This window comes from Thamnophis elegans, chromosome 5, assembly GCF_009769535.1.
Source record: "Thamnophis elegans isolate rThaEle1 chromosome 5, rThaEle1.pri, whole genome shotgun sequence".
Taxonomy (NCBI): domain Eukaryota; kingdom Metazoa; phylum Chordata; class Lepidosauria; order Squamata; family Colubridae; genus Thamnophis; species Thamnophis elegans.
The window spans coordinates 77,907,493-77,921,049 of record NC_045545.1 but is presented as its reverse complement, the minus strand read 5'-3'; the positions used below and the strand labels follow the sequence as shown (position 1 = coordinate 77,921,049).

The window sequence follows — 13,557 nt, the reverse complement described above, 5'->3', positions numbered from 1 at the left end:
ACCATTAAGGGACATGACCTATTCACTCAGTTCCAAAATCTCTTGAATTATGAATCAATCATTTGTTCTGATCATTGTTCATACAGCGATTCTAAGGGTCTTTTTTATATGGGAGTTTCAATACTGAGATTCAAGAATAATTAAAAACGTATCCTAGTATAAACATATCCTCTAAAGTTGCCCTCCAGGTTCATTTCCTTTTTAATATAATGCGTTAGATGCTGTGATATGCAAACTCACAGGCACTACAAAGACCAATGCTTGATCCTCAGGACAGTCAAGGCAGTCTATTTAGCATACCTCCCAGATCTTGTTCTAGCTCCACTCTTTAATTTCAGAGGTTCACAAGTTCTCCATCCTTCAAGCAAGGTCTGTTTTTTTTATTGAACAAAATGTTGGATTACGAGTCTATTGAAACATTTCATGCAAGACTTTGGATAAACTGCAGGATCTCAATTCAGTCTTCCGTTTAATAGGAATCATTAGATTCCTACCTGTGTTTCCCCTAAGATAAGACAGAGTCTTATTTTCTTTTGATTTCCAGAATAAGCACTTGGTCTTATTTTTGGGGGGGAGATCTTATTTTTGAGGTGCAGGAGGTGGCAAGCATGGTCACCTCATGATTGCTGCTGTGTTGCAATATTTCCGGGCAGGGCTTATTTTTGGGGGGAGGGCTTATTTTAGTGCATGCACTTAAAAGCCTGATTGGGCTTATTATCTGGGGAAGTCTTATTTTTGGAGAAACAGGATAGGGATTAGAGTGGAAAGCAGGATATGATGAAATGTCTCTTTCTATTTTTCAAAATTCATTGCTTTCTTTACATTGATGTGTTACATTAATTCTACATGACTAACGATAATTGTTTGTTTAAGGTTCAAGTTGCAGGAAAATTCATAACTGTCTTATTGGATCCGCTTTCCTATGATGTGGTGCTTTGGGAATCGTGTGCCAAGCTGGACTTTGGCCAATATGCACGTATTTTGATGAAACGGATGTTTGATGTGACACTCCCGAATTATGATTCAAATGCGGAAAAGGCCATGCTAAGACCGTAAGTGTAAATTTTATAGGGTATGTGCTTGCAACTAAGAAAGCCATGGTATGTTCTGTGAACTAAGTATTCTGAGCACTCATTTCAGGGAATTCAGCATATGAGTTAGCATCTTCTTTTAAATATTGAAAAATTGAGAGTCAAGTCTATAATGTGTGTTGGAATACATAAACCAGCTTTGTCCAGCTTTGTTAATAAAACCTTGATAAGGAATTATACACAGTAAATGAAACATTCAGTTACATTACATTCCTCCTTCCAGTCAAAGGCATTATAAATCTTGAGATAATAAACTTAAAAAGAACATCACCTTTAAATTCTGATAATAGGTCTGGGCTCTGCTTCAGATTTATTCAGATAAGGTGTTTCAGAACATGCAGGAGTATGAAGATAGCACTTATTTTGGTAGACCCTTGTGGTGATTGGGGTACCATCTTGCGATGTTATCATGTTATCTTGTTATCTCACATTGGTTTGTGACCAGCAAGGAAATGGATAAGTGCTGACTAGGTTCTCATTTACCACTTACCTTTTGTACCCCTGCCCATTTTCACTGTTGTGAAGAATGGGTGTAGAGGTAACCACCAGGTCTCACAGATTGTTATTGCCTCTTCATGAGAGGATTCCCTAGCAGTCTTGAAGGAAGCTTTGATGTATCCCCATCCCCACTCCTCCTTCCAGGAGCCCTGACACCCATCTGAAGAGACCAACCATGGATCCAAAATTGTAGATTAAATGGATCATTTGGATCCTTTTACTCTATATTGTATTGTGGTTTGTCCTAATTCTCTGGCTCTTTAACATTAAATCATGGGTGTCAAACTCATTTGCATTATGTGATGTTTTGTGACATTTGTTTACCTTTGCGGAGCTGGGGTGGGCAGGTGACACATCTGGCTTGTAGGCCACCAGTTTGACACCCTTGATTGAAATGAACTTCTTGGTGAGTTCTGTTGCGGTCCACAAGCAGCCCACGGAGCTGGCAGCAGATTCGGATAGTGAGGAGGTTGGGGAGGAACATGTCCTGGAGTCTGGGGAAGGCTCTGATGAGGGCTCTGTATCAGAGGCAGAGAGGGAGCCAGAGTCATATTCAAGTTATCAGCTGCCTTCAGAATCGGATATTAGTGAGGCAGACAAACAGCTGGAGCCTGTTCCACATGCACAGAGTTGCCAGACAACGGGAACAGCTAAAGAACAGAGGTCGACTTGGGAGAAAGGCCACAGGTGAACGATGAATGGTCCCTCCCATTCATCCCCCAAGCGAAAGGGGAGTGGAAATTGCAGGAGACAATTAGTTTGCTTAATTTGGTTCGTGACTCTCCGAGACTCCTTGCCAAGTTTTGCAGATATCGGCCTGTCAGCTTTGCAAACCAGATAAGGTCTGTGACTGTAAATCCCCCCTTGAAAGACTTTGTTGGATGCTAATGAGCAGAATTCACAGTAAAATAATGAAAGCGTTTTTGTCAGGACAAGGAGTTTGCTTCATGCTCTCAGTAAGCCTTGGTCCAAACAAGTTCATTCAATAGCTCAGAGTGAGATAACATCAGGACTTGTTTGATTGTGCCGGATAATAAAAAAGAAACAAACTAATAAATCAGATCCAGAGAGAACAAGCCTGTTTCAAAAGCTGTTTTACAACTAATCATAAAGGCAACTAACAGCGTGTCTTTCTGTTAGGTAGGGGCTGCTGACTTTGAATTGCCAATAGAAAGGAGAGGGCTGGAACTGGGAAAGAGTGCTGGGCTAAGGTTACTCTGTGACTGCATGGCAGAGCTGAAATATGAAGCAGGGATTTCCTCATGAGAAAAGCACTTACTACTATAGTTTATTTATATGGGTGAAAAAGACTTTATGACATCTGGCCCCTTCTGTTAATAGTTTGTAAGAGTTTTCTTAATGTAGGATCCTTGGTGTTCTCTGAGCTTGCATGTTTTCTTGCAGATGTTTCATTACCAAACTAGGTAACATCATCAGTGCTAGTAAGGAGAGGTTTGCTCAAACTCCCCTCCATACTAACAAAACCCTGATGATAGCTGATGATGTCACCTAGTAATGGATTACATTTTTCATTTCAAAGCTTTCAGTATCCTGCTAATTCATTAAGGGAAACAGAATATTAATGATTTTGTGGATAGGTGGGTAGATCTCTCTTATTTGCTTATAATAGTTTGCTTATTTACATGAGAATGCTGGATAAACATGATCATGAATCCTGGATATAATTATATATCCATATAAATAATTTATGTAATCTAAATATATTAATATCCATTAATAGACCATTTAATCCTGAGCTACAAATATTATTTTCTATTTGTTTTCTGATTGGAAAGATTTCAGTATTGTGGGGTCACTAAGGATGTTAGATTGGAAGTCCAGATGAATTAATGTCAGGGAGCACGGCTTTCCCATGCCTGTTCCTTTTGAAAGCTTGAGGAAGTTTCCTGCTCCCTGAATATGCCAAAATAACCACTATACCTGGTCCCTTGGGATATTACGGGAGAAACACAGGGAGCAGCTGGCGTATTTTTGATTTATTAATCCAAGATAGTATCACCAAAATGTGATGAAGCAATGAACTCTCAATGGCCCTGCCTCTCCTCATTTCGCAATCTGACTTTCTCCATTGAGCAGCTGTGATGATGGATTGAAATTCAATCCAAGGATTTCTCTAGAACTATTATTTCAAGAATGGCACTGAGAGCATCTTACGTCAACATGATTTTCTTCCCATTCATGGCATGCTGCTGTAGAAGCAACACAGAATGCTATGCAGTGTTTCATCCAGAACTAGTATCAGCACCTGGCAATTGGGCCTCCAGCGCTTGGGAAAAACTTCAAGTAACACCTGCAGATTAGTATAAATGTAACCATGTTGTGCCATCGTGTTCATCGGTTATTCTTTTTTTGTTGTATAATTTTTATTTTCAGACAAACACAAACACACAACACATATAACATAAAAGCCTCTTCAATTACACACAGTGTGTCGATTGGTTACAAAGTGTTTCTGTGTCATTTCCATAGTCCTCACTTGAATTTTATCAAAATTCACATATTGACAATCAAGATATCTTTGTATACATTGTTATTATGCTTCCTCCTATTATAAGTCTGCCCTTGAAGAGCATTCGGCGACTCCAGCTAGTCCAGAATGCTGCCGCGTGAGCGATTGTGGGTTCACCCACGTAACACCTATCCTCCGCGAGCTGCACTGGCTACCTGTTGATCTACGGGTGCGCTTCAAGGTGCTACTTATCACCTATAAAGCCCTTCATGGTAGTGGGCCTGGGTACTTGAGAGACCGCCTACTGCCAATTACCTCCACTAGACCGATTCGATCGCATCGATTAGGCCTCCTCCGAATCCCATCTTCTAGCCAGTGCAAACTGGCAACTACCCGGAGGAGAGCCTTCTCGGTGACTGCTCCGTCCCTTTGGAACAAACTCCCCGTGCAGATTCGGACCCTCACCACCCTCCAGTCCTTCCGCGCCGCTTTAAAGATCTGGCTGTCTCGGCTGGCCTGGGGTTAAGATTGTAACCCCACTCGAATTGTGCGATTGTTGTGTTTTCTTTTTAACATGCTGTATTGTCTATTGTTTGTCTTCTCCCCCTCCCTCTTTTGAATTGTGAGCTGCCCTGAGTCCCCCCAGGGAAAAGGGCGGTATACAAATAAAGGCAAAAAAAAAAAAAAAAAAAAGTCATTCAATCATTTTAGCATTGATAACATTCTCTAATAGTTTCCAATTCCATGTTTCCCTCCCCCCCATTATTAGTATCATCAATCTAATATACATGCATACAAATTGTTATACTTATTAAGCATCCATTAAGCCCAGCTATTATTACATCTATGTGATCTTTTGGGCTAAATAGAAACATGTTTCTATTAAGAAATGCACTGAATTGAATTTATTCAACAAATCTGGAAACTAAAACCTAGGAAAACATTGAATTGTGATTACTTCATTCTTTTCATTCTTGGTCAAAAAAGCAGCTGGCAACCTTATAAAAACAACGATGTTGGTTTCACCCATACTTGTAAAACTATTTCTTCTCCTTCTCTGTGGATTGTTATATATTTCAAGGACGATAGTTGTATATGAACAGATTGCTTGAAAAAAGCGAGATTTTGAAAAAAGCCGTTTTTGCCCTGCTGGAAGCTCAGGGAAACTTCTGGAGGTTCCAGAGGGCAGAAAATGAGCTTACTGGAAGTTCTAGAAGTCCCAAAACGGACCTGTTTCTGGCCTCCAGAGGGCCTGTGGAGCCGGGGAGGCCATTTTCGCCCTCCCAGAGACTCGGGAAAAGCCTCCGGAGCCCGGGGAGGGCAAAAACACACCTCTCCCACCATAGTGCAGGAAGCTGAGTAGGCCACACCCACCATGGCCATGTCCACGCAGCAACCGGGCAGAGAACTGGTTGCTAAAATTTTTGAATCCCACTGCTGGATTGCACCGAAATCTTTAATCATTTCTCCATAAGGCATGAATGTTCTCTTTCATAGCAAGGTTTTTGTTGAGTCAGTTATCAAAACTTCATAGTGACTTCTAGCTAAGTTGCCAAGTTTTTAAGGTTTATTGAAGAACCCTGTTTGGAGAATTCAAGTGGGAAGCAGAAAGGAGTTTCACAAAGTATTCCTGTGTGTTTCCTTCTACAGCACTCTAAATGACAAAAATCTTCACAGCCTGACTAAGGCCATGTGCCTTAACTTACAAACCATTTTGCTTCCTGGACCTGATGTAGCCAGTGGGCAGTGGAAAGAGGAAGGACTGTTTCATCTCTCCTACAGCACTTTGTTCAGGTGGGTGTAAAGTTTCTAAGTCCTTTAAAAAAAATTAGGGATCCTTGGTACTCTGACCTTGGTTATTTTCTTGCAGACGTAAACTAGGTAAAGTCATCAGTGCTCTAATGCAGCAATGATGCTGTTTCCTATGCAGCACTGATGAGGTTACCTTGTTTGAGTAATGAAACATCTGCAAGAAAACAGCCAAGCTTAGAAAGCACCACGAACCCCTCATTTCAACCCTGAGCTACAAACATCCTTCTTTATAATATTTTTAAATTAAGTTTCATTATAAGATAAAAAATGCAAAAGAACAAAAGTTAAAAAAGTAGAAAAAAGAAAGAAAAGTGGATTATGGGGAGACTCAGTGCTGCCACTTGTGTGCTTGACCCATGTCCCTCTTGGTAAGTCTCAGCTTCCCGGGAGGTGACCCGAGGCTGGCTCCAGGCGATTACCAATGCTTCGTTGAGAGAGGGGTTCTTTCCCACCGCCTTGAAGGAGGTGGTGGTGAGGCCCCTCCTTAAGAAACCTTCCCTGGACACAGCTTCTTTAGCCAACTATTGTCCGGTCTCCAACCTTCGCTTTGTAGCAAAGGTTGTTGAGAGTGCGGTAGCACGTCAGCTTCCCCAGTTCCTGGATGAAGCTGTCTACCTGGATTCATTTCAGTTGGGTTTCAGGCCCGGATACAGCATGGAGATGGCATTGGTCACGTTGGTCGATGATCTCTGGCTGCTCCTTTGTCCTGCTCCTATTAGACTTCTCAGCAGCTTTCGATACCATCGACCATGGTATCCTACTGTGATGACTCGAGGGGTTGGGAATGGGGGGCACCGTTTTACAGCGGTTCTCCTCCTACCTGTTGGATCGGTCACAGTTTGTGTTGACTGGAGAGCAGGGATTGACCCCGAGGCACGTCACTTGTGGGGTGCCCCAGTGGTCGGTTCTCTCACCCCTCCTGTTCAACATATATATGAAACCACTGTGTGAGATCATCCGTGGTTTGGGGGTACGGTATCATCAATATGCTGATGATACCCAACTTTTCATCTGTACCCCAAACCACCCAAACAATGCTCTCGACGTGATGTCCCGATGCCTGAAGGCTGTGCGGATCTGGAGGGGAGGAACAGGCTCAAGCTCAATCCCTCCAAGACTGAGTGGCTGTGGTTTCCGTCATTCCGATTTGTGCATCTTGTTCCATCTTTGATCATAGGGGAAGAAATTTTAGCCCCCTCAGGAGGGGGGGCGCAATCTGGGTGTCCTTCTGAATACGCGGCTTAGTTTAGAAGACCACCTGAAGGCCGTGACTAAGGGGGCCTTTTACCAGGTTGTCCTGGTACATCAGTTGCGCCCCTTCCTGGATCGGGATGCTCTGTGCACAGTCACTCATGCCCTCGTCCTTTCTCGCCTGGACTACTGTAACGCTCTCTACATGGGGCTGCCCTTGAAGAGCACCCAGAGGCTTCAGCTGGTCCAGAATGCGGCTGCGTGGGTTATCATGGGGGCACCTAGGTGCTACCATGTTACACCCCTTTTAGGCGGCCTGCACTGGTTGCCGGTTGTCTTCCGGGTGTGCTTCAATGTACTAATTATGACCTTTAAAGCGCTCCATGACTTAGGCCCAGGATACCTGCGAGACCACCTACTGCCACCGGTAGCCTCCCACCATCCAGTGCGATCCCACAGAGTTGGCCTCCTCAGGGTGCCGTCAGCCAGACAGTATCAGCTAGCAACCCCCAGGAGGAGAGCCTTCTCTGTGGGACCGCCTTCCCTTTGGAATGAGCTGCCTCTGGAGCTTTGTATAATCCCTGACCTCTGGTCCTTCCGATGCGCCCTAAAAAGTTGGCTTTTCCAGCAAGCCAGCCTGGCCTGAACAAAACAAAATAAATTATTGATCATTGTTAATTTTAATTTGAATTTTTTTAAAAAATGTTGTTAATTCTAATTGGGTTTGTTTGGGATATTCTATTTAATTTTTTTTAACTTTTGTATTATGTGTTTCTTTTAATGTTGTATCCCACCCTGAGTCCTTGGGAGAAGGGCGGCATATAAATCTAATAAACCTAAACCTAAACTGTGGTGGCGTAGTGGTTAGAGTGCAGTACTGCAGGCTACTTCTGCTGACTGCCGATTACCAGCAGTTTGGCACTTCAAATCTCACCAGGTTCAAAAGTTGACTCAGCCTTCCATCCTTCCGAGGTGGGTAAAATGGGGACCCAGATTGTTGGGGGCAATAGGCTGGCTCTGTAAACTGCTTAGAGAGGGCTGTAAAAGCACTGTAGAAGCGGTATATAAGTCTTTAGTGCTATTGCTATTGCTAACAACTGTGGCAAGAAAGTTCATAAAATGGGGCAAAATTCGCTTGACGACTTAAGTTTAGCAACAGAAATGCTGGGTTCAATTGTGGTCGTAAGTCGAGGACTACCTGTTCCTGTTCTCCTCTCTGCGTTAAACAACAGAGTAGTGCCAGAAGAAAAGGAAATGTGGCCCAGCTCCCACTTGCTTTGCTTGCTGTCTCAATGTCTGTACAGGATCAAAGTATAAAAACAAAGAAACTAACAAAAGCAGAACAAGGTAAGTAGTTCCAATGAGCTTATTTGGGTCTCCTGGTATCTGGAAAGGGTTCTGCACCTTTTCATTAAACAAAGAAATGGAAACTGAATTCTCTTTCTTATATTCAAGATTTCAGCGATCTCCTCTCGCACAATGGAGCTACCAAGCTGCAGAATGTTGATAAAAATGTTTATTGAATGGCTGCATATGAATGAACTTTCTGCAACATGGCCAGGAAATGTCACGAAAAAGCAACATACAAATTTCAGCTGAACATTTTAGGCACGTAGGAGATCAAAGAACAGCCATGATCACATTTCAGAATGTAGGATCCAGTTTCCATGCACAATCCAATTTCTTGTCCAAAAATGTACTGTAGAGTTCATTGTACATTACTAAGACAAGTTAAACTACTAAATTGTGGCTTTTAGAATGAGAGGAAATTATTCTTCTCTTTCTGATTAATTTCCTAAATGTCTTCCAAGTACTGCTGTCTTGTATATAAGGACTAGAAGGGAGCATGGAGATCATCTAGTCCAGTATAGAAATTCATTATTACACTATGTCTCACAGTTGGCCTCTGGCCAATGTTTAAGATCTCCAGCTAAGGAGCGTCCATTATCTCCTGAGACTTTCTGTTCCACTGTTGAACATTTTTTATGATTAGGAAAATGCTTTCCAGTTAAGACCCAATTCTCTGCAATTTAAATCTATTATTCTTATCCTCTTTTCTGAACATTTCTGCCTGGCATCCTTTGAGACCCTTGAAAATTACTATCGTGTCTTCCTGAAGACATCTAAATAGATCCAAGATCATTTCACGTTTCTGGGTACCTTATCATATTGTTTGTTTTTCTATGGACATGCTGTGGCACATTAACATAGATCGCTTTTGTTGTTTTAATGTTTTATGTTTTAACTGATGCTTTATAGTTTTTAAAGTTATCCTCTGGTAAAGTTACCCTGTGATAAGATCAGGGGTGGGTTACTCTGGGTTTGCCCAGGTTCAGATGATCCTCTAGCAAAGATTCTTTGCAGTTCGGTGAACCCCCAAATCCCACTCCTGCCTGACCCGAACCCACTCCCTCCCCTCCCAGGAGTCATCACGCAGCGAAGCCCCCAATCCCACTCCTGGCTGTGACACCCTATGAATGAAGGCGAACATAGGTGTCCTAGGATAATGTTGCAGGATCTGATCTAGGTTGGTCACCAGGACCACAGGTTTTGTCTTCCAAGCTTTCAGACTCTTGCTGGAGTCCATCTTCAGGGCTTAGAGAGAAGTTCCCTGAAAATGGGCTCCAGCACGGGTGTGAAAGCTCGGAAGATAAAACCTCTGGTCCCAACGGCCGACCTAGATTAGACTCCACAGAAAGCCTACTTCTCTGCTTAGAAACCCTACCTCTAACTTCTTCCCTTTACCTCTAACCGCCCAATCTTTTTGACACTGATTTTGTGCAAGATAATTTTTCCACGGACCAAGGGAGGGGAGGAGCACACAACCTACCATATTTTTCGGAGTATAAGACACACCAGAGTATAAGACGCAGCAAGGTTTTGAAGAGGAAATTTTTTTAAAAAAAGTTTTTGCACTCTGAATCTCCCAAAAACGGTTCTGTTTTTTTTTTCTTCAAAAAAAGGGCATGAATAGCCCTTAGGAGGCTTGTACAGTGCTCCTGGGGGGTGGGGGCCCCCAAACGAGCAAAAAACAGCCCATTTTTCATGAAAATGGGCTTGTTTTTTGTCAAAAAAGGGGCATGGATGTTTAGGACTCAGAAAGACTTATGACCTGGCGGCTAGCAACAAGCCAGGTGGCACCCTGATTGGCTAGGGCGCTGCGTCGCTTGTTGCTAGCCGCTAGGGACGCGCTCATTGGCTACCCCTGCTTGACAGCTCCGTTTAAATAGCTATCAAGCAGGGAAGGTGGGGATCGCCTGTAAATAGTTACCGTGAATAAACTGCTTGTTCTGACAGTCCTGGCTCCAGTCTCGTCCTTCCGTCGATCCTCAAAAATGGATAGCCTTTAGGAAGCTTATAGAATGCTGCTGGAGGGCCAAAAAATGGGCTGTTTTTCATTCTTTTCTGCCCTCCCCACCCCCTCCAGGAGCTCTCTGAAAGCCTTCCAAAAGCTATGCACTGCCATTTTGGTGAAGGGGCGGTGATTTAGGAGGCAAAAATGCTGTATTCTGTATAAGACACACTCAGATTTTCAGCCTCTTTTTTGAGGGAAAAAAGTGCGTCTTATACTCTTAAAAATATGGTACATCCAGTGCATGCACAGATTCGCATGCCTACTGCTCACTTCCAGCTGTGCTGGCTGGTTCCTAACAGGCTACGGACTAGTACCAGTTAGCAGCTCAGGGATTGGGTGCCCCTGCTGTAGTTTCAAGGAGCTGTACTCGAATGGAGAGATAGGAAAGGGAGACTTTCACTTAGTTGATAGGGTGGCTGGTTACATTTTCAACAGAGGAGTTTGTTTAGCATTGTGTTGTAATCCCAACACATCTGAAAGATGCAAAGACCAGAGAAGCAAAGAATAGAGGATGAAACATTTATAATAGAGGGGGGTGGGAATATCTTCTCTATACAAAACAAATGGTACAAAATGTTAGGGATTTACTTTATCTATTCCTAGGAACTGTGATATTTACAATGTATTGTATAATGGCATTTTTAAATAATTGTTTTAATCCCTTCCCTTCCTAACCCTGCAGAGCTGGATTCTTGACATTGTACGGAAATGAAAGCAAGAATTATGAAGATGTTAACTGTCAAGCTAAAGATCGAGCTCATTCGATGGAAGTTTATAATGTATATTATAAATTAGACCGATTTTTGATGAAAGCTGCCCGGTCAACTTTAAGTGTAGGTGAGTGTAAAGAAATATCACTTTTAAAATGTCAATGCTTTGAACCCTAGACTAAGGTGAATTTACTTCTTAGAATCGAAACCAGAACTACACTACATATCTGCAGTGTGCTTGTGCTTCTTATTTAAATGTAACTATAATTTAATTAAATATAATATTTGGTTTTTAGAGTGGTATGTGCAGCAAAAAATATTAATAGCTAATTATGAGCAAGTGCTGATTAATAATTAGAGAATTGGAAACCAAGAGACTGTGAGTTCTAGTCCCATTTTAAGCCTAAAATGGTAACCAAGGGCTAATCATTCTCTCTCAATACAAGCCATCTCCCAGGGTTGTTATAAAAATAATAAAGATAGGATTAAAAAAACCTTTTAAAAATAATGAGTCAGTAGATTGACAGAATGTTCATAGTTCACTTCAGAAGATGTATCTGATCTAGATAATTGTAGTCTCCCAAAACATATGAAATATGGAAATATATGTAATGGAAAGTTAAGTGATGTGATCATTTTGAGATCTATTTCAAAGGATAAAGATGAGGTTTTTTGCTACAGATTATTGATTTTTCAGTGGGACACACTGCCTTTGGAAGAACATGGTGGTAATCTATTCAAACCTCACTCCAAGGATGGATGGATGGATGGATGGATGGATGGATGGATGGATGGATGGATGGATGGACAAACAGACAGAAAGATAGTATAGAGCTTCCATGTTTAAATTCAATATAAATGTTTATATTTACACTATAACTAGTATTTTAATAGGAATACCGTAATTGCTACTTCTCTAGTAAAGAGATTTTCCCAGGAACAAAACAAGCAAAAAAAAAAAACCCTATAAAACTGCTGAGTAAATGTGATTAATTAATGTAAAAAATGCAACCTCATAAAAGAGGTAATGGTAGTAATCTTATTATTGTTAGTGATGCTTTTTTTTCCTGAAAGAGTAGTAAACAACTACATCGTTAAAATTCCACTATTGGGAAAAGGGAATTTACGAGGAAATTGACAAACAGTAGATGGCGCCATTGTGCAACTTTTTAGATCCTTTTCATTCCAGGCAGTTCAAATGGATGGGTCCATCCAGCTTTCCTCCTCTTGCAGGATGAGATAATAGGATAATTTTATAACGATTCTGTCAGTGTTTTCAGTCCAAGCTTACAAAATAAGCAGAACTCTCTTTCTTGCCAGTGTTTAAATTAGTAGAAGTGTTTCAAATTAAAAAAAAAATACTCATAAGTAGGATATTATGCTTTTCGAATCGTGATGTACCCTTTTGCCATCAACTTGAGCTCTCTTGCATCTATCATCACGTTGTGATAAAATAAACACCTTAAAATGATTGCTGTCATTGACAGCTGCAGAAATGACTCAAACGTATTAGGGCCTGCCACCATTTCTCCTGCATGGGGGATAATTTGCAGGTCCTCCGATCCGCACAGCTCTGAGACTGCACCCATAGTTGGCTAAGACCTACCTGCGATTTGTTTCACCCTTAAAACTGAAAAAAACCTAATGAGAACTAGAACATAAGCCACAGAAGGGCTTGGGAGGGACCTTGGAGGGAGGGACCTTGGAGGTCTAGTCTAGTCTTCTAGTTAGTACATATGCCTTGTTCGTTAACAGAGTGCATACTGTTTGAAAAGCAGTATAATTCAGGCTGGACTTCTATACCTCTAATTTCTGAGAAGTTGAAATTACTTCTGATATGCCTCAACGAGAGCCAGATTGATGAAGCATCAGGCTAGAAACTAAAAGATGGGAAATTCTAGTCCTGCTTTAGGCACAAAACCAACTAGCAGCCCCTCTGTCTCAGCTCTAGCAAGCAAGCAATGGCAAATCTTGCCAAGAAAACTGAAGGGGCTCTTGCTCTGTGTGTGTGTGTGTGTGTGTGTGTGTGTGTGTGTGTGTCCTACCCACCCTCCCTCCCTCCCTCTCTCTCTTTCTCCCTCTCCCTCCCTCTCTCTCTCTCCCCTCTCTCTCTCTCTCTCTCTCTCTCTCTCTCTCCCACCCACCCACCCACCCACCCACCCACATACACCCCCACATAAACAAAGGGGGGCGGGAGAGGGAAGAGAAGAAAAAGGGGAAAAAATGAAATCCTTAGATTGTATTATTTAGGGGAGATAGATAATGTATAGTGAAATCATGCATAAATGCCTATCAATTATTACAGCACCTTCTCAAGCAAATACAGAAAACATCTGGCCCAAATAATTGCACTTTCCATAGCAATTTACCTGGGGAGTACAACTTATAGTGAGTGAAGAAATAAACTTGTGTATGCACCAATTCTGTTAA

At 41.9% G+C, this 13,557-nt stretch overlaps 1 protein-coding gene across 1 annotated transcript in view; it reads left to right on the top strand.

The window, feature by feature from the left end:
• The window catches only part of PTGIS (prostaglandin I2 synthase), a 53,932-nt gene that overhangs the window by 19,351 nt on the left and 21,024 nt on the right, over positions 1-13,557 (top strand). Inside the window, exons 3-5 of the mRNA XM_032217221.1 lie at positions 874-1,052; positions 5,710-5,853; positions 11,100-11,254. Coding sequence (XP_032073112.1) covers positions 874-1,052; positions 5,710-5,853; positions 11,100-11,254 — 478 coding nt within the window. The remainder of the gene's footprint in view (positions 1-873; positions 1,053-5,709; positions 5,854-11,099; positions 11,255-13,557) is intronic.